General features: G+C 39.8%; 1 protein-coding gene across 7 annotated transcripts in view; it reads left to right on the top strand.

The window, feature by feature from the left end:
- The window catches only part of PPP2R2C (protein phosphatase 2 regulatory subunit Bgamma), a 210,212-nt gene that overhangs the window by 136,699 nt on the left and 45,642 nt on the right, over positions 1-27,871 (top strand). For all 7 annotated transcript variants that reach the window (XM_065659662.1, XM_065659697.1, XM_065659687.1 and 4 more), the window contains 4 exons: positions 12,157-12,254; positions 12,849-13,014; positions 17,379-17,491; positions 19,632-19,809. In XM_065659662.1, the coding sequence (XP_065515734.1) occupies positions 12,157-12,254; positions 12,849-13,014; positions 17,379-17,491; positions 19,632-19,809 (555 nt within the window). The remainder of the gene's footprint in view (positions 1-12,156; positions 12,255-12,848; positions 13,015-17,378; positions 17,492-19,631; positions 19,810-27,871) is intronic.

The following is a 27,871-nucleotide window of genomic DNA, read 5'->3' as shown; positions in this document are numbered from 1 at the left end:
CTAGATGATCTTGAGGTCCTTTCCAACCCTAACTATTCTATGATTCTATTATGATATTGCTTCACAGTTGACCCTCCATTTATTTCAAAGCATGTTTAGAAGCAAGCCTCTTTCTCAAATGAATTAGCTGCTAATTGTGCAAGTGTATAGGAGGCTACTAAACTAAACACAGCATGTATTTGGTCTGAGTTGGTATTCCTAGCAAAGTACAGTGATGTGTTGCTTTCTGAAGTAAAAAGTTTATTTATTGTTTTGCTAATAAATACCACATCACTTAGGGACAGCAGTGTGAAATAAAGACACTATTGTATAGAGCCAGCTGAATGGGGCCAGGGTCTGCATTGGTCCTCTGCACTGCAGTGTGAGACCTGATGGCAAGTGCAAACCGGTGCAGGCCTGGGGAAGGTGATCTCTCTCTACTCAACCAGCCTTTGGCAAATTCTCCAGCACCTACTCTGTAGTTCCAGATGAGGTAAAACAGCTCCTTTGTCATGGTCCTTTGAACAGCTAACCACTGTGTTTCTCTACTGTTTTGCCCCGGAGAAACCTGTCAACACCTTTTCTCCTCATTCTGTATTTAATGGATATGTCAACATTGGTTAATAGGAGATGGTGAAAAGGTATGTTTTGTAGTTAGCTCTGGACACGGCTGTGTGTCCTGACAGCAGCAATGTCTTGGGCACAGCATCCCACTAACATTATGTTGGCTGTGATGCCTATTCATTAGCTTAGATATTCCTCTGCAGTGCTTTTCTGCAGTGCATAAATATACCCTCATGCAAAGAAAAATTCAGGAGCATCACAACTAAATATCCATATTTTTTAATTATGGTGGGATTAAAATAAACTTGAGGCTTCAGTTGGCCTCATGCCTCAGAACTGCTGTATTGCAGCAAAGTCTGCTCAGCTTTGAGAGCACCGCAGTGATTACTGCAGACTGCATTTTAACAACTGGCCATGAGCGCAAGGCACAGCTTCAAGGATATTGGGGGTTTGAAAGCTTTGAACTTCTGTCAAGGGCTTAGATGTCTAAATGTTATCTGTGTGGGCTGCAAATTAGCGGCTCTCAAACTACGTGGCTCCAGGAGGCATGGCCCTGGGGAGGGTGCCTACAGATTTTAGAACCATCACCATATGCTTTGAAGCCCGCCCTGATCTGGGGAGACTTCTTAGAAAATTCCTCTAGGTCTATCTGTGTAGGAGACAGAAATCTGATCTACTGATGTTTGCTTTTCCAGACTGTTTTGGTTTTAACTTTTCAGCTTTAGTGGTATGCTGGCAGAAGCTGTATTTTGCATTTAACCTTTTTATGAAAAAGGGATGATCGTGCTAAGTGTTAAAACATGATAGGCACGAAGCTTTGAAGTCCATGATCCCCTGTTGTGAAAGCAGTGGGAACGCTCTGAGTTCCCACTTACAATATTGTGTTATTAGACTGGAAAGAGCTTTGAGGGCTGTTTTACGTAACTGCTGGGTTACCTGCATGCTGCTGCATTCCTGAGTAGGAAATAAATCTGAATCTGCCTGACCATCAAGCAGTTGCTGGTTTAGACATTGTCCATGGCATTTGTAATGTATGCTGATCTAGTCCTGTTATGTAATTGGTGTCCTTTGGGAATGTCACAAAACAGGCATGTTTATTTCCTGAGGCTATTAGCAGTGTTTGAACTTTCTTTATCAGACACAGACTGGGAAAAGGTGCATTGATTTTCAACGTCTTCTGTTCTTGAAGTAATTTTTCTCTCTTAAAATCAATAATTATAGATATATGATGCATTTAAATTTGAGGACAAATTTACCATTGGGTTTTGCACACTCCAGCTATGTAGAATTCAATCTTTCAAGGCCAGGAGTTCCTGACAATGATAGGGTGATTTAGCATGCTCTTCATTTTAAGCACATGAGTAATCCCATCTTTCCTCACATATATTGATTTGGATACATATATATTTAAAAATGAAGACTTTGGCCTTTTGTGAACTGAACCTTTTGAGCCTTTAGACCAATATTAGTTGTGTAGGCCACCACTAAATTTATGTATTATGTTATTTCCAGATGTATCAAGCCTTAAAGCAGTAGGGTTGATATTGAAGCTGATACAGAACAGTTATGCTATTCATCTTTAGACCAGTTTAGGAGCAACCTTGGTGTTCCGTCAGTAGCAGCAACCCATGTTAACAGTAGAAAAAATTTGATTTGTTTTGGATCATTACATAAACTTGCTGAAGAGACCCTGATACAAGCAAGAACTAAGTGCATGATCTTTGAGCTTAGCTTTAGTTTACACACTTAAGCCAGCAATACTACCTGGATAATACTGAGAGGTCACAAACACTCATTTCAAAGGATGCTTAGAATAGATCTAATATATTATGATGTGCGTGATCTTCATCAAAGAAATATTAGGCACTCCCAGAAGTCCCACATTTATATGATCTTGTGACAGACCTAGAGGCAAATTCAGAGTTGTCAGCTGAATTGCCTTTGGAGCCTGCCAAGCAAACAGATGCTAATGTTAGATGAGTGTCTACACAGCTTGGCATCAAGCTCCCATGACAGCCAACAAGCCCTGTGTATGACCTTAGCTTGCTGGTCCATTGCTGGGAGTCTCAGAGGAGATGTCCAGTGATGTACAAGTTAGAGCTGTATGTTGCTCACAGTATTTGGATATAGCTTATTCATGTATCCTGTAGTCAAAATGTCTGATGAGTAGATTTAAGCACTGCCATGTACCCTTGTGCATTAAAGAGCGAGAAAAGTAAATGTGGTTTTCTCTCTGCTGGTTCTACAGGCTTCAGAGCCCTTTGTAGTCTGGAAAACACCAACCTCTGCCAGTAATGGCAGAAAACTCTACTATAATTTGACATAGCAGAGTGTGTTACTGGTCTGTGTGCACCACTGGTTCCTATGAGTCACACTCTCTGTCTGCCCGAGTAAACAGAAGTGTGGGAGCACTGCAACCAGCTGGCATGGGGGGCTCTCTGGTGCCTATGAGGGTGGCATTCCACTGCTTCCAAAACATCATGTCTGTGTGCGTGTTACCTGTTGGGGAATGTCCCTGGCTTGTGATAAAACTCTGAGCCACACCAAAGAGGTGTTTGAAGGAGAGCAGTTTATCACAGCCAAAAGCCTGTCAAAGGTCCTCTTGTAGTAGTTTAACAGCATGAATCGTTGCACTGCAAAGCCCCAAAATGTCCCAGAGGTCTTCATCATTTACTAGCACAGATATGGCTGTTGTGTCTCTGCTTTCTTGTCCTAACTGCACATAAAGGCTCTGGCTGTAGTCCACCTCCTAGCTCCAGCCCTTCGTGATGTTTAAGATTACATCCCCCAGCTTCACCCAAAAGTCTGCTCACTGGGGCTTTTCCTTCCTTGGTGAATGCCACTGTGAGGCTTTGTTTGTTAGAGCTCCATCAGTATATTCATTTAGCAACACGCATACTCATTTGAACTGAATACAGGGACATTTAAGTCTCTAGACAAGTGATTAAGAGCTTTATTAAATAGAAATGTTTTGCTGAGCTCCAGCTTGGATTATCTGTCCCTCAGTATGTGTATAATCGAAACTGCTTCTCTGATCTTGGATAAAAACTCTAGAGGATCTGTTTCATTTTTTTCTTCCTTTGTATAAAATGGGAATGCTAACATTTCCTTACCGACTTCCTTGGGTTGCTGGGGGGTTTAATGCTGCCTGGAAAGTGCTTTGAACATGAGAACTGCTGTGACGGAATTACTGAGAGCTTTGCTTCTGGAATTTAATTGCTCAGTTAAGGGGGGGAAAGTAGTTCAGTACCAGCTGGCAGTGGAATTCTATTGAAGTTGGTGTGTAATACATGGGAAATAATTCTCAATCTGGTTATTCAGGGTTGCATTTTAAATTTTGGATGACTTTTCATTACTCTTTGATACATTTTAAATTAATAATTTTCCTTGAAAAGTGTTAATATGGGTGGGATTTCTTTTGTTCTTATTTTATAACGGGCTCCTAGCAAAACTTGATGTGTGCTTATTGTAGATCATTGCAGTTATTATGCACAAGCATAATCACTTCTGACAGTGAAAGTGAAATGAGTATATTTTAATAAGCTGTGCACTTTCCATTTTTGGCATTTATGTGCTCCAAAAGGAGGGGTGAGGTTCAAGGTCTCGCCGTGCTCTCAATAAAACCCGGTTGCCTAGCATTTTTAACACTTGGCAGCACCATTCCTAATCTGTCTTTTGCTGGCAGCCAGGCTGTGCTGCTCCTCAGTGGGAGGGAACATGGAGCTGAGCAGAAGCTCCCAGCTCAGGCAGGCTTCCTTCTGTGAGTACCAGTTTAAACCCTGCTCTGGAAATTGTAAATACATAATTTGATGCCCATGGCGATGTTTTCCTTTTTGCCCCTCAGTGTTGGTTGGTAACAGGAGTGGACTGGCACATTTCCTAATTGCACTAATGTTTAGGAAGTGGAGTGTTTCAAGCCCGTTGCTGAAACATCAGCTTAGATGACTGTAATCTGACAGCAGACTCAGAAAGAAAGAAAGAAAGAAAGAAAGGAAGGAAGGAAGGAAGGAAGATCCAGCTGCATTTTTTTCCTCATCAATCTCAGAAGAATGAATTACTAGCATGTGTTACACAGTATAAGATGTGAGGGAGCTTTTAGGGGCTGTGAAGTTTATAAGCTTTCTGTTCATCTCTTTATGCTAAAACTAAGATTGATCTGCAGTGTTTTCTTAGTTTTAAGCGTTGCTTGTAACAGTAACTATGAGCAGTGTTACCAAAGTCTTAGACTTACTGAAGGTGAAAGGCCTGCTCATGAGTTTTCCAATTTATCCAGGTTGAACAGCATGGAGGGGTCAGTGCTTCCCCGGTTTAGCAGCTTTGGACACCCTGGGTAACTGAGGTACTTGCCGGAAGTGGGGCTTTAGTCAGCCCCTGTGGTGCCTGTTAGTACACGGGAGGACCGCCGGTCTCACAGCACTGAGGTGCAGTTTGCAGGTGATGCAGTTTGCCTATTTGGGAGCCCCTACATGGGTATTAAAAAGGATTTTAGCAAGCTTTCTATCACTCCACTGAGTATTTCAGATGATGAAGGCACAAAGCAGTGCACTTGATGAATAGGAGAATAGTAATGTTAATTAGGTATTCTGCAAAACTAAGGACTGAAGCTTTGCATCTTCTGGCTGATAGAAGCAGGTCACCTTGAACATGAAGAAACCTGAAGTGCATGTAAATTGTAGCCAAAATTTTGAGAAATGTGTCCTAATTTTCAGCTACACCACATCTGACAAATGTTCCTTGACCTTCTTTACTAATGAAGCAGTGGGAAATGTTCCATTTAACTCAGTGGACAGAAGGTCAAGACTCTTTGGCCTCTTTTCCTGGTGGCCTTGTACTGTGCAGGAGGGTGATGGGGGCCAGAACCTGTGAGCTTTTAAATTAGGAATAAGTGGGATGGGGGTTGGAAAAAGGGGGGAGAGAGGGGAATCACTTTATGACAAGCTGAATCTCAGTGACTGGTATTCAGTATGAAGTGTTGTTTTTAGCACAGAACCCAGATAATCTATTTTACATATTTGTCCTGTAGGCAGAAAATTATTTTCACACTGACTGTGCTCCAATAGTTGGGTGTCATTTCCTGATTTTCTAATTTGAGAAATAGAGCTAGAAATTAGCATGTGATTAAAAAGCTGTTGGAAAAATTTCCTAAGCTCTTAAAATAAATGCTTGCAAAAAATGTTGGAGGAAAAACCCCAGCTCTGCTAAAGCGTGAAGACAGAAACAGTGAATGATGGTGATCATAGGTGCTCATAGAAGGGGTGCAAATTTTGGGTTTGGTTTTTAGATTCTGTTTCAAGTAAATTCTCTCTGAGTGAGCACTGAACCTGCATTCAAATATTCTGAATGGGAAGGTGCTTTCCTTGTCCCTGAGGACATAGGGATGCATGGACATGTGAAACTCAGTGGTATGGTGTTGGTCTCCTGATGCTGATGCAGGACACTGAGGTATGTACATGTGGCATTTCTAAACCCCGAAATTTGGAGATTGAAGATGGAAAAAGGGAAAGATTTGCCCAGTGCTTGCCAGGATTTTATTATTTTATTTTTCTTTACCATTATTTGCTACCATCCCCAGCTGAAGTGTTCTTGTTTCAAGCAGCCTTTCAAGAGCTTTTCAGCATTTGGCCCTGTGGTTTTGGATTTCACATCAGGAAGCAATTGTTATACTCAGTGAGAAATGTTGTGTTTAGCCTGATAAACCTCCTTGTTCTTCCCTGATGGTGTTAAATGGGGCTGTTTGGATTTTGCTTCCAATATATTTGTCCTTGCTAGCAGTGACACCAGGCACAGGGTCAATTAGGAAAACAGCTCCATGAAGTGTAGTGTACACACATCTCTGGATTTCATGCTGTTATTGATTGATCACCTTGTTTCACTGATTGCTGAAACACTTACACTATTAGCATCTATATCCAAAGTTTACTTTGGCCAAAATCAGCTTCCTGTTGTGTTTTGCCCTGCCCATACATCTAACGAGGAGCGAACACAGCGTTTTGCAGCACAAACTCCATCAGGTTTTAAAGTAACAATAAATGAGGAAAAAAAGCATAGTCAAAGATCTGCCGGGGCAAAAGGGCAGGTAGATCCTTCATTTCAAACTGCTTCTTCATCTTCTGCTGTGGCATTTCCTTGTGCTCTTCCATGCTTTATTAAGCTCTCGTGTGTGCATATACTCTCTCTCCCTTTCTGATGCTCTCGCTCTTACTAGCATGTTCACATGCCCTCTTTTTCTCTCTCCCTCTCATGTCTACTAGCATTCTCATTCTCTCTCATCTGTCCTTCCTATATGGCCACCCAACTGTGATGGGTTATTTTGGTGACTTGGAGAGGTGATCAGGAAGTTTGTGTATAAGTCAACATAAATGTCTTGTCTGCCAGTAGAGTGGAGTTGGCTTTCTGATGCATTGGCTTTCAGTATTAAGTTTCTGACCCAGCCAAGGTGGACAGGGTGATGCGTGAGATTTTGTGTTGTGGTTGCTTGAATTTTGAAGGGTGGTTTCTAGTGTCCTGCAATCCCTGGATCCAGCATGGTGAATAGGACTGCTGTGAACCAGTCTGCTGCATCAAGTAGGGTTTTTTCTGTTGTTAAAGAGTCTCTGCCATCTGTGTAGAAAAGAAGGATTTTTCTGACCCTCATGCTTTGAGGTTTGCATACCTTGTTTCTAGCTGCTTGAGGAAACCTTTGAAACTTCAGCTTAAAAATTTATTTCCATCCATTTGTTTCTTCCCCCTCCCCCCCCTTTTATTTTTTGCCCAAGTCTAAACTAAATTCTGACAACACAGCTCATTGTGATGGCCTTCCCTTCACTCCAGATACTGTAATACTCCTCTTTCATCTACCATTTGTCCTTTTGCTTTATGGCTCTCTTTGTTGCAGCCTTCTTTGTTCTTTCTTCCAGATTATGCTCCTCAGGGATTTTTGTATCAGTATGACTGAGCATTGCTTGCAGCCATGCCAGATTGTGCTGTGATCGTATTGGATTTCACAAACCAAGGTTAGGCCAGGTCAGAACTTGGTTGAAATAACATAGACTACAAGATTGCCTGCTGGCCAGTGGGAACACAATAGCAACAAATACCTGACCTAGATGCTGATTCAGTCAGTTCAGGCCGATGGTGTTGCCACGCTGTTTGTGGTGGATGTGATAGAAAGCAGAAGTTCTGTCCTGTTCTGGCTGGTAGGATTTCGCAGCTTTTTCTTTTTTAATAAAAGTACTGATGTTAATTCCAGTGTTTTGGCCCATTCCAAATCCCTTAATTCTTTATCAGAATTACATTGCAATTCAACAGAATATTATATTCTCTGATCTTCTTTGCCCTGTTTTCCTGATGAGTGAGCGACTGCGTGGTATTTAGTTACTGGCTAGGCTTAAACTATCATAACTGTACCCTTGTGTGATGTTTGCCCTCAAACCTTGCCACTGCTGTCCAAAAAGTTCCATTTCTGTGCTGGGTGAAACAGTTTTGAAATTTTCTTTGATTTCCTGATCTTCTGATGCAAAATAAAGTCAGACGAAAGCCCCAGAAAGTTAGAAATCATTAGTAAATTAGAAAAATATAGTTGAGTTTTTCTTAGAGTTGCTTGAAGTTTCTGACAAAAGACTATATAAAGATGAGTATGTTCAGACTTTGCTTCACTGAGTGTATGGTGGGTGGAAAATGCCATGCAATTATGCTAGAGTGCCCCAAATGATGCAAAGTTTTATTATATTGATAAGGCTTTAATTATCGTAAAAGTATTTGGACCAGTTTGTGTTGTATAGGAATAAGTTGTTAACCACCCTTAATATAATCCTGTAAAGAGGCTAGAAAATGAACACTGCAAGTATGTGTTTGTGTGAAATAAAGGCCAGAATTAATCTGAGCTATAAGTACCAACCTTAGTTTCATCCCACCCCACGCTGAGACAGAGGAAGGACTGATGGAGGGTTTGTATCCATGCTGGGAAAATAGTCATGAAGTTGAGGGAAGAGCAGTACAATCAGTTACAGATATCTTTGTGTGATGTCTTTCTGTGAATGTGTAACATTAGTCTGGGGAATGAAGTTTGTAATGTGTTGTACCTGCTGGAACAATTTACTGTGGCAGGATGTGAAACAGATGACCAGGTGCTTACCCCCCTGGAGTATTTTCATCTTTTGAAGGGTTTTGGTTTGCTTTTCTCAGTCAGTGTCTGTATTTTGAGTGTCCAAGTTGTGCTCTTTAACTGAGTGAAAATGCTGAGCATGGCAACTTTCAAATCCAAGTTTATATATATTTCTGCACAGAAAAAAATTGGGAATTTAAAAATGGAATAGGAAGATTAATATCGGACAAAAGTTGGGATTTTTAATCTGATTGGAAATGTTTGCCCACTGGCATTGAGGTTACCCATAATTGTTCTTAATAGGTAAATTATCTCTGTCTCTGATAATCCTGTTCGTTAGTGCAAAGCCTGGCACTGCCAGCAGAGATATGGAACGTGTAGTGCAGAAGGCTGACAGGAGTCTTTCATCTCTTCCATCCCTTGCCAAGGGCTTACTGTACATGCAAATTCATCAGCGCTTCCGTTATGGAGCATTTATATATCCTGGGCAGGGTGAAATCCGGTAGTTAATTGCTCTGTATGGTCAGGGGGCCATTCTCCAATGGAAGAACCTGCAAGATGGGACCATAGTGGCTGATGCTGCTGCAGCATTAATAAATATATAGGAGAATGTTCTGCAGAAGGGCATGGAGAGCTTTGTTGATTGATTCTTTTCGTACCCCCTCTGTCTTAGGAAGAGGCAGCCTGGCTAATCTTTCTTATGAAAGCAGCATGACTAATGTTTGCCTGCTGAACAGATATGCTGGATAAGATTATATATTTTTTGCTGTTGTTTTCAGCTGTTATTTACAGGATCAATAAAAGTGATTTTCAATTCAAGGATAATTTTTTACCAGCAAGCTGCATAGCCTCCGAGGTTGGAATACTGGATCTGCTCTTCTTCAGAACAAGTTAATTTAAGAATGATAGGTAGCTTTCAGTTCAGAATTACTTTTTCTAGTAGAAAGGAGGGATACAGCTGGAAGAAACACCTTGAGGGGGAGAGAACTTTGCCTCAGAACATCATTGCTTACACTGCCCACAGTTACTTAATGCGTTAGCTGCTTTTCTTTAAGGAATAACCACTTAACTGCAGACAATATTTTAATGACAAATGCAATATAAGAACAAAATGCAGAGCTGTTTTATTATAACCATAGTTCAGTTACTGCTGAAGTCTGTGCAGATGCTTCTGTGACCTTTACTGGGTGCTGGCTGATAACCTCTGTAAAGTGCAATACAGTATTTTGTCACCATTGTGACCGTTGAGAAGATCATTTCATGCCATGGTGGAAGTATTCCAGGTCAAAAGCAAGTGTATTCACACATACAAATTCAAGTGCCATTCATTCCTTTTGCATGGTTGTTTTATATGATTCGTTTGTGACCTGTTGAGAAAGTCACATAAGCATTACACATGCCATGCATACACACACAGATACACATGAATTTTAGATCCTACATTCCTCCCCTCTGTATTTATCCTTTTCCTCCATTGCACACTTAAGATAGGAGACTCCATTCTAAAAGGACTGTCAGTATGAGGCTTCAGTTCTGCCTCTATGGCTGGGGTAAGATAGAGCTGGAAATTAGTAAAATCATGCAGGTATTCTCTTATAAGCAGGAGCCCACAGCTACTATCAGTATGAATTTTGCAGGGTAAGAACAAAATAGCCAAGAAATGTTCTTCACTGGAAGCACTACAGATGAATGTGCCAGAAAAGTTGATTAGATTTTTAGATTAAAAAAATAATGCCATTTTTTAGATCAAACTCAACCCATCGCAAGTCCCAGAGCATTGTCAACCGTAAGCAGAGTCTCTCTAATCTTCCTGTACTCTAATAAGAGTAGGGCTTTAGGGGTTTTATTTTATTACCTGTAAAATACACAGTCTGTGGAAGCCCACATAAAAATCAGATGCTATTAACTTTGAGAGCTTTGGGTTCAGACCCAAAATATTGTAAGTCATCTTGTTCCATTTTTCTCAAAGTCTATACATCCATCCATTTTATTCATCAAGAAAGAAAATGACATACACACTTTATGATTCTCCTTCCTCCTTTATATAAGTAAGGCATGGAGGGGGAAAAAGAGGCAGATTTGCTTTTGTTGGTTTTCTTTTAGACAGAACAATGTGATGGTGAAGATCTCTTAAAAAAATGAAAGGTATTTTATTTTACCATGTATAGGGTAAAGTTTTCCTTTTTTAGATGACAAATTGTCTATAATGTTCCAGTAAGAATCTGGTTTTGGATGGCTCTGTTGCTGATGAGTGCTACTGGCAACAGAATCTTTCTAACACTCAAATGCAAGTTTATTAAAAGAATAATGGGAACAGATGTTTTCAATTCATAAAATGTAGCAAGTAAATGGTACATCCACTTGCTATTTCAATTCCTTTGAAATTTAGTGAACTCATTTAGGGCTAGGTTTTCAAAAGAGCTTAGCCCACTGTTGGCTCATTGTTCTCAGTATAAACTGATGGATGATGAATGTGTTTGAAAACCACAGCATTTCATGCCTAAAGGGGAGCTGCTAACTACTGATGCTTCTAAAAATCTGGCCCATGTTCCTGATGAGTGAATGCTGATCATCATAGAGGATTCATACATGCAGTCTCTGAGTAATACCCTGAATTTGTCCATGATTGTATATATGATGACTTTTTAATTTACTGTTGCACTAGGCATTTTAATTCAAATTTTGCTAATACTGTAGGATTAACTGTAGATTATGATTCTAGCATTTACTGTCATACAAACAGAAGAACCAGTTCTTTTGCTTCTACAGTCTCTTTCATCCTTCTCAGCCTGATGTGCAGTAATGTGTACTCAAAACAGGCCTGAGGTTTTGATGAGGTTTCTTGTTTAAACTGATGCAATTGCTTGGGGAAAGGGAGATGTTGGAAATTAATAAAAGAAGAGACTGGCATATTTTTATCTTCTGATGACACATTTTCATGGGGCTGAAATGATTTACCAAACCCGGTGATTTGAATGGGCTCTTGCCAGCATTGCACACTGAGCAGTTCTGGTTTTGCTTTTATTCCTCTGTGGTAGGATGGGTTGCATCTCCTTTACTTTTGCACTCTTAACTCAAACACATACTTGAGAAAACGTACTAGGAGGTTACATTAAAACCTTTGTAAAGGGTGAAGTATAAATAATACATGCAACAGGACTGAGATGTTATGTTGGTCTTTGCTAGAGGAAATAGCAGGAGGCCAGCGCTGTTGCTATTGCCAGTACTGAAAAAAGCTCTGTAGCAAGCTGAAATCACTCTTATTGAAAGATAACCTCTCCAGAGATCTTCTCCACTCCCAAACTGCAGATGTGCTGGAAACACAAATTTGCATCGTTGTGTTTGCACTTATTTCACTGTGTAGCAACTTCAGATTGTCATGGCATGCAGCCTGTTTGCATTAGTGACTTTCTGTTGAATTCATCTGTATTCCTTCAAGTCCCTCATTTGTTGCATTTTTGTGGAGTGCTTGATATTTCTAATGGCTTTGTGTTGCTATCTAAAATTTGTTTCTTTCTTTTTCCTTCCAGCTGATATTATTTCTACAGTTGAGTTCAACCACACTGGAGAACTGCTGGCTACTGGTGACAAGGGGGGTCGGGTTGTTATATTCCAAAGGGAACCTGAGGTATGTGAGCTTCCAATGTAGTCCTTAACTTGCTAAAACCTGGCTTTATTTTTAATACTTTGATTGGATCTAACTAACAGACCTGTTTATGATCTCAAGATTCAGTAAGACAAAATATCACCACTTCAGAGAGGAAGTGAATGTGGGTAAGGACCTTTTACTTGGAAGTTTGTTGACCCAAACAAACATTGCATTAAAGCTCTAAAATTCTAAGCTAAGAACAAAGAAGGTTGATTTTGTTTTACTACTACATCATTTGAATAGCTTTTGCCTGTTTGATGGAGCCATTCCATTTAAAACAATGCCTTTGCTGTAGTATCTTTGTTTCACATTTTCAGTATCTCTTGTAGAAAGCTTTTCTGAATAATTGACGTTTCTTCGAATATGCTGCCTTTTTTATTAAATGTTGCTTCAATACTTAGAGGAAATTTCATTCCTGTGGACACAAATCTGTCAATATCACTTTTCTGATGAGAGATTAAAATAAACTTTCAATATTTTTATATTTATAAGGCTGCCTATGCACCTTTCCTAAGAGATGGAGATGTATTGCCATCATAAACCGTATGTTTTTGTTGTTTTTATTCTCTGTAGAGTAAAAATGAGCCTTACAATCAGGGGGAGTACAATGTTTACAGCACTTTCCAGAGCCATGAACCCGAATTTGATTATTTGAAGAGCTTGGAGATAGAAGAAAAAATAAACAAGATCAAGTGGTTACCACAGCAAAATGCAGCGCACTCACTTTTATCAACAAATGGTAAGATAGATGAAAGAATGTAGGACATATCAGCCTATTTGCTCTTGTGCATTTTAGTGCTGACTGTATGTATTTGTTCATTTTAATCTAGTGGTTTAGTAATTCCCTCTTACAGAGTTTACCAAGACTGTCATACTGACTCTTATATCTGTTATTTATGTATTTTATTCATAGCCATAGGGTTTTTCCTAGTGATTATCCATAGACATTCAGTGAGCTATCAATTTTTGTTACTAACATGCAGTGCTATCCTGAAGTACATTTTGTGACAAGGGCATTTGCCTTACTCAGCAGCTGTGTTTCACAGGGGATTTAGAGTTTTGTCTGCTGCATTTGTCGTAACTTTTATTCTTTGTAGATGTGGAAATGAATGTAGATAAGAGATTAATTTCTCTTTTTTTTTCATTCATTATCATTAGAATGGTTGAGTTCTAAGGAGTTACACAAGTCTTTGGAAGGCAGTAGTAACAATGCTAAGATATTGATCCTGACTCATCTATCTAGCATGCTTAAGGCCTAGTGATTAAAAAATGCAGTAATATTGCTGAGAGGGGATATGCAGATGTGACATAGCGGGAGGAAACTGAATGGAGCCCAACATGTTCAAGTGTCAGTTAGGAAACATTTTGAACATATTGACACCCACAACCTTTATCATTGCTGATGAAAATAGTATTTTAAAATTTAAATGTTGGATATCATTTTTAACAGAAGAGACTTTTCTTGTGAAGTTTGAGCATAATATGAAACTGCTGGTATAGAAGTAGTGTAATCTCACTTTGTGAATTGATGCCTTAGAGCAAACTGATTGCTTCTAGTTAAAATATATATCAAGAACTAATATTTACATTAATAATTTGTAAATAATTTTATGTTTTATATTCTGTTTTCCTTAACAGACTTGTTAAAGGAAACTTTAACTTCAAGTTGTCTTTTGACTTTCAGGGGACACTGCTACAATATTTGAAATGAAACATATCTGTTATAGCTACGTGATTTGTGCTAATTGAAAGATTAGCCAGCTACTTATGAAGTTTGGGAGTTTACTGCTGCACATTTCCCTTGGTCAAAATATCTGTTCTACTTATGACAACTTCAAGAACATCTTATTACAAGTACATGATACAAAATTAATGGAATCATAGAATAGTTAGGGTTGGAAAGGACCTCAAGATCATCTAGTTCCAAACCCCCTGCCATGGGCAGGGACACCTCACACTAAACCATCCCACCAAAGGCTCTGTCCAGCCTGGCCTTGAACACTGCCAGGGATGGAGCATTCACAGCTTCCCTGGGCAACCCATTCCAGTGCCTCACCACCCTCACAGTAAAGAACTTCCTCCTTATATCCAAGCTATCCTCCTTACATCCAAGCTATCTAAACTCCCCCCGTTTAAGTTTTAACCCATTACCCCTATAATAGTGCAGATTATTAAAAGTAAACCTCTTCCTTTTAATTTTAAAGTTTGTTTTTGGAAACTGAGAAATACAGGAGGAGAGAAACAAAGACATAATCACTCTTAGTGTTGCTATGGCTTAATCCAGTTGCAGCCAACACTGTGCAAGCCTAAAACCTTGCAAAATACTTTGGTCTCTGTTTTTCCCCTTTCTTAATTCTGGAGCATCCCAGCAGACGTCTTTACGGTGAGGAAAACAAAAGTGGTGCCACTGGCAGAGCCTTTGGATTTGGGTTTGAATCACAAAACATTTTTGTGTGCCAAGGAGGATTCCTGTCTTCCTAACACAGCAGGGTTGAAGTCTAAAGATTCTCCTCTTGGTGTACTCTTAAAGATAGCTTTAAATTTAGGATACAGAAGGCCCATGCTGAATTCCTTGATGTGTCACAGAATACTCCTGAGAAGTCATCGACAATGTATATCAATTCCATGCCTATAAAAAAGGATAATAGTATTTTCCTTAACTTGTAGAGAATGAAGGCATTGCCATCACACATGCTAATACTGGACAGGTTGTAGAAATATCTTCAGTACTGGTTTCTATTTACTAATTTCAGAGCTTCATATTTTAATGCAGTTCCTGATATTTTGCTCTCCTGTAGTTTAGGATCTAAAGCACAGTTTTGGTCAGAAAAATGAGAACTGTGAAACAGCATCTTTTCTTCCTGCTGTCACAGGTTTACATTTGCTGGAATAGGCACCCTCTGTTAGGGAACATGAGGGGAGAGTCCATCTGAATCTCACCCTCACTGTAGGAGAGTTGACAGGTCTTCACCTGCCCAAATCTGTTGCCGTCCTTCTAAAAGGAGAACTTTTGCTGAGGCTGTTTCTGGACAGGTCATGTCTCTCAGAGGGGATTTTGGTTTCTTTCCAGTTCATGCATTACCAGCAAGTCATCAGCTAAGCTTTGACTGCAACAGAAAGAAACCACTGTAGGTTTCAAATCCCACTGTGGATTTGCACTGCTTGCAGCTAGCAAATTTCTGATTTGCACTGTAAACTGACCTGATTTTGTAGTATAATAATAAATTATTAGGATTCATTGGTATCTTTTGTGGCAGAATATATTTGGGCCACTTTCAGTGTGAGCTGCAATGGGGTAGATCAGAATTTGGCCTGTACAGATTCTTTCATCTGAGGATTTGATACTCCTTACAAGACATTAATTAATTTAAACTTCACAACACCCTTGAGACTGAAAGAATACTGATCCTTAGAGATGGTTCTATATTTTGCAAAATATAAGCATGCTCAGAATTTCTAGGGAGTATTTAAAGTGCAGAGGCAGATGAAAGAGAAGAAAACCAACACATGCAATACCCTCAATCACTAATGAAATAGTTCTCACTCAGGAAAGGGAAGGGTTTATCGATAGCGGTCAAGTCCAACAATGTGTTTTTTCTTATAATTAATCTTACAATTGCTGTATTTATACATTTTAGAATAGGTAAACAGGAATACACTGTTTACATGTAACAAAAATCCCCCTAAATGCCAGCCGATATGTGTTTTTATCCATGAATTAAAATGACTGGTACAAATGGAATGTATTGAATGTTTAAATGGAGCATTTCAGTTGTGGATTGAACTGATCTCTTGTTCTGTAGATTGATCAATTGTAATGTTTTTGTTGCTTGAAAATTAATGTATTGATATTGTGAGTAGGTGCATAATAGTGAAAGCCGTCAGAGTACCAGAGGGATTGATTTTGAAACAGAAAAAGGTCAAAGTTAAAGTTGCCATAGAAGTGCAAAGTGGCTCATGTATTCATATGTCCTGCCTTTAAAATGATTTGTATTAGCATTTGAAAGAAGCATTTGGATCAGCTACACTGGGAAAATAATTATTCTCTGCTGTGTACTTGGGTAAAGAGGGAAAAAGAAAGTGGGAGAAAACCAGACATGATGCAGAAACTGAGGCTAATGAAGGCTGTGGCGGCAGCTGAAGTGCAGAAGCTGTGGCTACCCCATGAACAGATGAGTTAAACAGCCATTAGAAGTTTGGGACACATTTGTTTCACGACAAGACTTGGCTTTGATTTTTTCAGTCTAGGGAGTGTTAGGGTTGGCAGGTTGGGTGCATGTCCAGAGTAGGAGTGAATGATCAGCATTAGGGAGATCTGCATTTCAGCTACTACAAAACCAAGGACAAAGTCCATCTGAAATGTTTAAAACTTCTTTTTGTTGGCTTTACAGGCTCTTTGCTAAATAGAGGCATCCTTATACTATGTTTCACCCATCATGAAAAAGGGAGAGTTTAGATTTAATTCCATTCCATGTAAGATTAGTGTATTTTTCTCCCAACTTCTCTTTCTTACCCCTACAATGCAATTCTCTCAGTTTGGTTTTTTCCTTCAGTTCTCAACTGCTTTCCCTTAGGAGGGAGAAATATCTCGTTTTTCACACAACCTTTTATTTGCTGGAGCTCCTGATGTTACCCCAATTAGTCACTGCCTATTCCCACAACAGGCTAGACAGGTATCTGTGGTTTATCTGTCTACTCCATGCTCTTCTCATGCTGTTCATAAGTAACCTACCAGACTGGCTTTAATATCAAGATTATTTCCATGCAAATTGTCAGTCTGAGCTTCAGGAGTGAGCATTGAGAGGTTTTTGTCCGTTTCACCTGTAAACTGCCAAGTTGGATACACGAACGGCTTTTGCTCTACATGGTCTGTCAGCTGCCAGGAGCCTCCGACTCAGTTTGAGGGTATAGAATGTGCTCTATGAGTATTTTTTTCTGTTGGCAACATTTTCTGGATGTGCAAACCTAAGTGATCCAGATCCTGTTTAGCACAGGACTTGTCTAAACTAAGGTGCAGACTCTGCTTTAGGGAATACATTGTGAAAGGTGAGTAACCACATTCAGAGTTCCTGTGCTGACAGTTGTTTTTCTTCTCTTTTGAAGATAAAACAATCAAATTATGGAAAATTACTGAAAGAGATAAGAGACCAGAGGGGTACAACTTAAAAGATGAAGAAGGGAAACTTAAAGATCTTTCTACAGTAACGTCACTGCAGGTAAGCAGCTGTCTTTGCCCCAAATCCAGTTGTTTCTGTACAAACGTGGCAGTCATGGATGCTAACTGAGTAAAACATTTAAATAGGTACTTAATGCTAATATATGATTATTCTCATTGAAGTTTTAGCTTACTGATCTTGAATCTGTTCCACATTTTCAGGTCACAAATGCTTTATGATATAGTGACTGAAACAAATATGTGTAGAGAGATTGTCAGTTTTATTCTTCCTGACAATATTATCTCAGCATGAATTAATGTGCTTGCACACAAGATTCTTCAGCCTGGTGTGCTGGAAGCATTCTACCTGCAATTAAACAGTATTCTTGCCTCATTCAGAGCAAATGACTTAAAGGCAGTACCCCAAATTCCAGTCACATCCTTATTTCAGTAGTATAAAGGAATTTTCTCCTATTTGAGGTTTGCAGTAGTCTACTCCAGTGAACACGAGGTTCCACATTGCTGAACAGATCACACAATCATCAAATGGTTTGGGTTAGAAATGACCTTAAAGCTAATTTAGTTACAGCCCCCTGCCATAGACAGGGACACCTTCCACTAGACCAGGTTGCTCCAAACTCCGTCTAACCTGGCCTTGAACACTGCCAGGGATGGGGCAGCCACAGCTTCTCTGGGCAACCTGTGCCAGAGCCTCAGCACCCTCATAGTGAAGATTTTTTTCCTAATATCTGATCTGAATCTCCCCTCATGCATTCTCAGATTTAGTCATGGAACTCGTGTAAGTGTATATGATCATAGAATCATTTTGGTTGGAAAAGACCTTTGAGGTCCAGCTGTAAACCTGACACTGCCAGCTTCACCTCTAAACTATGTTCCTGAGTGCCACATGCTTTTAAATGCCACCAGGGATGGTGACTCCACCACTATTCTGGGCAGCCTGATCCAATGCTGCCCAGTGAAGTGATTTTTCCTAATAGCCAACCTAAACTTCACCTGGTGCAACTTGTGACCATTCCTTCTTGTCCTATTGTTTGTTACTTGGCAGAAGAGACCAACACCCGCATGATAACGTAATAGCTTATTTTCTCTCGGACTTTAATGGCTGAATTCACTCAGGTGTTTTGGCGAAGAAATTCGCTAAAGGTTAGAACCCAAAGGCTACATTGTATAAATGCTAGTATTTCCTTATTATTAAAACCAAACAACTAAACCCCATCTCCAATACTAGCCAGTATTATCTATTGTGAAAAAAAGCCTCCAAAGTGTAAAGATGCCTACATCCATGGAATATTTATCTGTTCTGTATGATTGGGCAGACAGTACAATTCCAGATTGTGTACAGTCTGAGAATTCAAGGGCTGAGGGAACCATTGTTTTGTTCCTTTAGTGGCAAGCTAAACTAAAAGCTTTAACTTCTCTGTGTTCCTCTTTATCTTGTGGACTGATACATGATAGGTCGTTTCTGTTGCATGTTCAGCAACATCGTATAGTCTCAGTCATGGACTGCAGCCTTACAGTGCTTACTGCTTTACCAATAGGTAATAAATTGACAGTTTCTAGTTACTGAAGCAAGATATTGCAGTGAGACAGAGAGAAATAATGAGGGTACAATGATGAGTGATAGTGTGTGGTCTTTTTTCCAGGAGTATGTGTTTATGCACAGGGTGTCAATTCACTTGTTGGCTTTGTTATCCAAGGCTTCATTTATTATGCTTTGCTGAGATTATAACCTTTACACCACTTTTCTGAGAAAGAGACATCAGGTACCAGCAGAAATGCTCTGGGTGATTTACAACTAACAGCAAACTCTTTAGCAGAAGCAACATACTAGGACATTACTGCTTGTCCAAGCCAGAGCCTCCCACCTATGTGAGAGAGTAGCTCCTGCTGTGAGACAGGGCTGTTGTGCGGCAGCTGCCAGTGCCTCCCTTCCCACCATCCAGGCTTCCCATTGCTCTGCCTGGCTTTCCATGGCTCTCCTGTCTCTCCCTTTCTCCTTGGAGGGATGGTCTTGCCCAGTAGTCTATCCATAGAGAAATACAGTGTGTGTACACTGTCAAGAAGTTTTCTAATGTCACAGTTTTGAATGCTTGCTCACCATTGAAACTCTCATCATTTTAGCAAAAAAATTACTGAAAATCTCACTCCTTTCCTGGTTTGTGTTTCAATTTTTTTGGCAGGTGCCTGTGTTGAAACCTATGGATTTGATGGTAGAAGTCACTCCCCGGAGAATCTTTGCTAATGGTCACACCTATCATGTCAACTCAATATCTGTCAACAGTGACTGTGAGACGTACATGTCAGCGGATGATCTCAGGATTAACCTCTGGCATTTAGCAATCACAGATAGGAGCTTCAGTATCCTTTATTGTGGTTCCTTGGTCATTGTTGGTAGTATTTTTCTGCAGTTTTTAAAATACACCTTTACTTATCAGAATCCATGCAGTATTTGTAACAGAAATTGCTCAGGTGCCATGAGAAAGCTCAGAGGTTGCAAAAATCAAGGAAATTTATGTGAAGAAATAACAGTATTCTAGTTGATTAATGATAAGTAAACAGGAAACTGATGCCAGCTGAATGGTAACTATTCACCTGACTAGAAGACTGTATTGTTATTTCCTGAAGACATTTCACACTAATCTGCTCCACCTTTTTTTGCTGCAAGGTCAGTCCTTACTCTGACTTATACCCCTTGTTCTCCATCATCCTGCTCCACAGAACCTAATGTGTGAGATGAGCACAGTTTGGAGGTAAGGCTCAGCTGCTCTGTGTGAGTTGCTGTGTCTGTGATTAATGCAGTTACTGCTGTATCAAGTGCTGGCATCATCCTGAAAGCTGTCTTGTGGGATCATTCCAGTCATTGGTGAGTCTGCCTCTTGCATTGCACCAGGGTGGCTTGGAGGAGAAGCAAAAGAAAATGTAGCCAAGAAAAGTGATTCTCTGTGTTTTGGAGAACATTAAGGGATCAGAAAGAAGAGAAACAGGTTATGGGGACAGCTCAGAATGCTGTGTTCCTTTGGTGGTTACTTTTTAGGTATTTCAAAAGGAGTTAGAAGAATATTTCTGTGTAGATTTGTTTGAGGGACTATTAGACATCAAAATGAAGTTGTCCTGCCAGGGGGAAATTCCTAAAAGATAGCTCCAGTGTGATGGGGTGTTCTCCCTGTTTCTGGTGATTGTATTTATTTATTCCTTCATAGGCTGTATCATCTGTGGAGCTTAACCCATGCTTTGTTAGTGTCCCAGGGAACATTTTCATTAAATCAAACAACTCTTAATATCTTAAACTACCTTTGCAAGGTCAAGTGTCAGTGCCTTTACTCTGGGGGTTGTAGGGAGTAGCTCCTCAGTTTGGTTCCACATTCATATTCTTTTTCTGCCTTTGTCCCTGTCTAGATAGGCAAGCTGGATGGTACCCTCTTTGATATGACTGCTCATAAAGCATGAATTTATGTGGGGTTCTTCAAAGTCCGACTTATGTCTGCCTTCAATACCCAAGCAACTGTACTTCTGCTCTTTAGTGAGAGAACACAGAGTGGGAAAATGGTTTGCCAGCATGCCTGTATGGAGCAGCAGCGTGGCTCCTGACAGTGTCCTCCTCACTGTAGCTTCACCTTCCAGTCTTGTCTCTGTCCTGGGCACTTTTATACATAACTACTGTGTCTTCTCCTCTAGTGTGTATCCTCCTCTTTCCTCTAAAGCAGAGCAGTGAGTCAGACCAAGCGCAGCAATCTCCGTATGTCTGTGTGTGATACCAGATCACATTCCAAAATACTTATGCAAGATAAGCCTTTGCTTTTGGCCCTCCCTTTTGTGTTAAAAGCTGTTTTATAAAATATGGATTGCCAGGGGAAAAGTCTCTGACAAGTTTTAAAAAATCAAATAGTTATTGTAGTTCATGAGGACAACGTGAGTTTTTGTTGTCATTTGCTGCGCTAAGAGCTTTCTGACAGAAATATCATACCCAAATTAATCATTAAACCCAAAATGTGTATAAGTCCTTGAAAAGAAAAGGCTAGCTATGGGAGCATTGGAGCAATCAGTACAAAATATTGTGATTATGGTAGTATAGTATATTATATAATATAGTATATATTATAATATACTATAGTATATTATAGTATAATGTCCTTGTCATTTATGCAGAGGTTTTTATCTTCTCATCCTGTATATATGTTGACAGTTTATCCTGGGTTCAGGACAGAAAGTTAAGATGCTGGTAGATAGATGAATTTGTCTACTATTTTGAGGATGAAAAAGTTGAGGGAGAAATCGCTTATGAAAACTATAAATTTCATAGCCCAGATTAACATTTCATTTGCTTTTCGTATGAAAACACTTGTATGCTGGCTTCAGAAGCGCTTGGTCTCCAATGATGTTTCCAATTCTAGCAATACACTAGGAAAGAGCTGAAAAACAGACTTAGTCTTACGATCATAACTCCTACCATATGTATGTCTTGATGGAACAGCATGGGTAGCAAAATTATTTGAGATTGAATAACTGTGTAGGCTGTTACTGTTTCTGCTCCTGCATTTTCCACTGTGATCTGCTTCAAGCATTAGCACACTGTGATCATCAAATGTTTACTGATAAAAAGTGTTTTAGAGTTTCTGACTAAATCATTGATTTAACTCTTAAAACATGCATTTTATAGTAGGACACTCAATTTCTGAGTATGAGTGATGATGAAGGGGAGATTAAACGGGTATTTCTGAATTTTAGGGTAGGATTCTTTTCCTGTATCTGAGACAGTGGCTTTGGGATACTTACATGGGTAACTTCGAAATAACTGGATTTGTCCTGGATTGGCATCAGATATTGCTGCTTCTTTTAGATACACATGAACGGACATCTGGGAGGACCGTGATAAGAGAGTCCAGGTGATAGGAGAACACCTAAGTAAGGGATGATCAGTGCTAGGGGCAAACAGTGCTTGTGAAGTTGGCCATGGTGGCAGGACATTGATTTTTGTGGCTGAATACTGTTGTGTACCCATTATGTACTCAAGAGAGTAGACTGAGTTAAGTAGGTGGTATCCACTTCTGTTTCAGACAATATCTGTACTCTATCTGTACTCAGTTGTCCAAACAGATCATCAGGCAGATTACTTTTACTTAATCCTTTGATAAATAGAATATAGGTGATAAACAAAGTTGGGTGTTCCAAGAGAATATGAAGTGGTTACAGAATATTGCTCATAATATTGCAGTGTGCGCTTGCAGCCCAGAAAGCCAACCGTATCCTGGGCTGCATCAAAAAGAGCGTGACCAGCAGGTTGAAGGAGGTGATCCTGCCCCTCTACTGTGCTCTTGTGAGACCTCACCTGGAGTATTGTGTGCAGTTCTGGTGTCCTCAACATAAAAAGGACATGGAACTGCTGGAACAAGTGCAGAGGAGGGCCACGAGGATGATCAGGGGACTGGAGCACCTCCTGTATGAAGACAGGCTGAGAAAGTTGGGGCTGTTGAGCCTGGAGAAGAGAAGGCTGCGTGGAGACCTCATAGCAGCCTTCCAGTATCTGAAGAGGACCTGTAGGAATGCTGGGGATGGACTCTTCATCAGGGACTGTGGTGACAGACAAGGGGTAATGGGTTAAAACTTAAACAGGAGAAGTTTAGATTGGATATGAGGAGGAAATTCTTTCCTGTTAGGGTGGTGAGACACTGGAATGGGTTGCCCAGGGAGGTTGTGAGTGCTCTATCCCTGGCGGTGTTTAAGGCCAGGTTGGATGAAGCCTTGTGTGGGATGATTTAGTGTGAGGTGTCCCTGTCCATGGCAGGGGGGTTGGAACTAGATGATCTTGAGGTCCTTTCCAACCCTAACTATTCTATGATTCTATGATTCTATATTGGGGAATTAACTGGGAGACTGAAGTAACTTGATGAAAGGAATGAGCAGTTAAACTTGCATCAGTCTTTCCAGAAGTATCTTTTTGTCTATATAGAGCCATCTAAGTCCTTGTAAAAATTGCAGGGGCATGTTTTCCACTAGATTTCAACATCTGTCCCATAAGGAAACTGCATTTCTGCCCTATAGAATACCCAGTTAAATAAAACTCTCCTGGAAGTAGGTGAGCTTCTGGTAAAGACATTGGGTGTGCTGGTTGCAATTATGACACACTAAGATGAAAATTTTCTGCCAAGCAAATATTTTCAATTATAAATGAATGTTGCTGGGCTTGGTGCCTTCTGCAGCTTAAGGGGACAGGCAGAAGGAGGCTCAGGCAGTTCTAAAAATGCTTGCTTCACATCTTTTTGATAGATGCAATATGGAAATGAAGCATTTGCTGGTTTACATGTAAGGCTTGATTCCTTGAAATACATGTTTAAAACAATAAATATAAACCATTTTGGGTTGAAGTGGTGTTTGTTAATAAGGGATCTGGCAGTGATGCGAATTTGTCTTTCTATTTTCCCTCAGAGGCAGCACTGCTACATATAATGAACTACAATCTGTTTACCCAAGAGGCTGGCTGTGACAATGACACAAACAACAAACACAGTGGTAGAGCTTCTGGACATTTCAGCTCATGTTTGAACATCTTTACAAATTGCATAGGAAAGGCTGGAGAAAGAATGGAATAGCAGTGGTATCTTAGGGTGTTTTTCAAGTAAAGTACTTTGTCTTGTTGAATTTGATTTGAGAACAGTTGGGTTATAATCATTATTTTAGCAGTTTTACAAATCACTGAAAATCGTTCATTTCTTTGAAGACAAAAAGACAAAGTAATGCAGATTTTACTTTCATTCTCTTCCTGTCTCCTTTTGAAAACATTTTAAATCAGCTCTGCAGAGTTTGACCAGAATACTTGCCTTGGGTAAAGCCTTAGGCAAATAAAATACAATTAGTGGTTTCCTGGTTTGCTTTTGTATTAGCATAAACAGTAACTGGGGTAAAAAACCAGACAAGTGAGTTTTACGCTGTGGCTTTGTGAATTTTCATGAGGAATATGCAAGACTTCTCTACATTGCTTCCCACTTGCAAGCAGATTTACTCAGTATCATTTGAGCAGGATGAGATGAGAGAAAAGGAAGGAGGAAAGAAGGTCAGCTGGTAAATAATTGCACATATGAGGCTTTTCTTTGCTAACAGGTTTAATGTTATTGGTTGTGTGGCAGAGAATGAGTTGAAGTCCTTAATTATGGATTATATTCTTCACTGGAAAAGAACTGAGGTAAATGTTACTGTATTTGTTAATGTTTGACCTGAATGACTTAGTGTTGCCCATAGCTTAAGCCTTTAGGTAGGTCATCTTGAGTGTAGTGAATGAGAAAACAGGACTGCTGGAAGCATACTGGTAAGATTTACTTCACATCAGCAGCAATCTTTGGACAATCTAGCTGTACTAAATATTCTTTATGAGAATGTATTTGGATTGCTCACAGAACTGTGTAGCTCATAGCACTTGAACTCCCTTCATTTCCTGGTAGCACACTGTTTCACTCCGGAGGCTGTCATGGCATTGCTATGGAAACAGCATCACCATTTCCAGCATGTACTCATCTTGAGACTCATCTTTGCTAAAATACTCATTTCTCAGTCAGATCAATATAGTCCAGGGTTATCCTGTTTTAATAAAAATTTCTTTCTTCCATGTCCCATAAGGGTTAAGCTAATTAGCAAATCACCGTAGGGCCTTCTTACAGTGTAATGTATTCCAGTATTTGAAGCATATCATGGATAGTCAGATCGTTAGGCGTCATATCTTGGGGAAATTACTAGCTGAGAAGTAATCAACAAAAAAGAAAAGAAATAGACAAAAACCCCACCCCTCGTGGTGCAGTGATGGAGACCAGGTCAGTGCAGCCCACTGCGCACCTGCATATAGGACGTATATGGTGCTGTAGGAGCAGCCCGCAGGCTAGGGATGATAGCTAGCCTTCAAAATTCCTGTTACCTGCTGCAGTGCTAAGCATTTGAATGCTAAACTGCAAGCAAATCTGCAGTGTTCTCTTGGCATTTGTGGAGCTGTAATCTGGCAAGTTTATTCCCTTGAGTGTGATAAGGTTATTTCTATAAAAAAATTCCTCAGCCAGGATGACTGTGCACAAGCTGTGTGTGTGCGTAGGGATGCGTTGCTGTGCTCTCCACAAAGTGCCTTTACTGTGTGAGAACCTGCTGCTGCCTCCTCCTGCAGCACTGTTCTCCTTAAGCATACACTTTCTGTTTGGGGAGATGGCAGACATTATTGCTCTTGGAAACTGTGTAATGCATTTTAGGAGTACCAGTTCTAGCAAGAAAGATACTGCCAACCTGTATCATGTATTTCTATATATTATACCATGGAGTCATATTCTGAGTTCCTACTAGCAATAGTTGAGTGGCTTTTCCCTCAAATTTGTGTTCTTCTTTTGTTCTCTGCTTCCCAGGGTCTCTCCTTCTCTCACATGCACTCTGTCTCTCCCTCCTTTAAAAGAGAATGAAGATGTCTGCAAAGCTAAAACCAGGTCTGTAAGTTAGAACTAGAGGATAGCAGAGGTACTATGCACCCTGCTTTTGTGTTCTGATGAGTTCTTTTAAAGTGTAAATACTGAGAAATGGTTGCTTTGCTTTTCTAATAAAAGCACTCCTACATCCTTCTGAGGGAAGAACACTATTTTCAACAAGCTGATTAGATTCTGGATTGATCATAGAATCATAGAATAGTTAGGGTTGGAAAGGACCTCAAGACCATGTTGTTCCAACCCCCCTGCCATGGGCAGGGACACCTCACACTAAACCATCTCACCCAAGGCTTCATCCAACCTGGCCTTGAACACCACCAGGGGTGGAGCATTCACAACCCCCCTGGGCAACCCATTCCAGTGCCTCACCACCCTAACAGGAAAGAATTTCCTCCTTATATCCGATCTAAACTTCCCCTGTTTGAGTTTGAACCCATTACCCCTTCTCCTGTCACTACAGTAATGATGCAATGCACTCTTTAGCCTCCACTTTTTTTCAGCAGGAGAATATTGGCCTTCTAGTAAAAATAAGAGTTGACAGTAGTAGAAATAAAGATTTTGACACCTAACTCAGGTCTAAGTGCTGCCAATTGGAAGCTTTCTGTGCCTTTTGATAAATGTTGAACTCTAATTTGAGGTGAACCACTAGAAAAGCTGACTAAGGGGCCTAGTGCCCTTTCTTCTGAAGCCAGGGGGAAGAACAGCGTGTAGGGGAAAAAGCATAAACAATAAGAAAAGAAATTATATTACATGAAACTTTGTGAGTATGCAGAATTCACGCCAAGTATCAATACTTAGGTTCTTTCCTGCATTTCCATTTCTCATCTGGTGATAATTACATTGTCATGATAGAGATCTTTCCTCCTCTGAAGTGCCTGACATACTCTAACTCAAATATTTTGCAGTAAAAATATTTTTAAATAATTGTAATAAAATGTTGAGGTTGGTCGCTCCAAGCCCCTCTTTGTACTCACTTAAACAAAGACTGTTAGAGCCAAATAGGTTTGCTAGAATTTGAGCCTGGAATCTGAATGTTGCATAGTGAGATCCCACTTTCCATTACTTCCATTCCATGTTCTCATTCTGTGTTAAAGAAAGTGGCTGAACAAATGCATCAAGTTTATAAATGGTTGCTTGAGTTGGGCTCTTCCATACAGTACTTTGGGGCTTGTTCAGTTAGTATTGCGGACTTGGAAAAGCAAGCATGACCGTACTATTTGATTTGGCTACAGCAGTTACTGAAGAGGAAACAAGGATGTTTTGCTACTATCACAGTGAAATACATATACATTATTTCTTGTCTGAATTGCTGATCCACCAGTTTATGGTATTCTCCTTTTGTTTTCATCTTGATGGCCTTACTCAGAAATAAACCCTTGATTGCATGAAAGTGAAAAACATTTTGTGTTTTTTTTTTTAGTTATGGGAAGACTTCCTTATTGTGCTGAGAAGTTCATAAATAATGGTATCCAAAATAAACCCCACTGGAAATCAAGATACAGATTTATAGTCTGATGGGTTTAGAATAGCTTGAATTTTCAAATACCAAGTTTATGCATCATCCTAAGAGATCCAAGAGCTAGGAAGGTGACTGGATCTTTGTTAGCTAGCATAAGAGTTAAAGTAAATTCAATCAGTATTTTTGGCAACCAGAAAGGTAGAGTGAAGTCTATTTTGGCATATTTTGTATTTTTTTTCACATATCAATTTGCATTTACTTTATAAGACATTGGTAACTTTAAGCCTCAAACTGTGATGGTTTTGACAAAGACCAGTAACCACTTTATGTTAAAATATTCAGTACAGGCAACACTTTACCTATGTGTACAAGAAAGTTAGGCAGTGTTCTAATGCCAAAATCGTGTATGCACTGTAAAAGAGTATTTTAATATACATTAAACTGGAGAAAGATAGCTCTTAACAGAATAAAACCCAGTCTTCATTTTTATGGAGCTGTTAAGCAGTGTTCTTAG

This window comes from Lathamus discolor, chromosome 1, assembly GCF_037157495.1.
Source record: "Lathamus discolor isolate bLatDis1 chromosome 1, bLatDis1.hap1, whole genome shotgun sequence".
In the NCBI taxonomy this organism is placed as follows: domain Eukaryota; kingdom Metazoa; phylum Chordata; class Aves; order Psittaciformes; family Psittacidae; genus Lathamus; species Lathamus discolor.
This window is presented reverse-complemented; position numbering and strand designations above follow the sequence as displayed.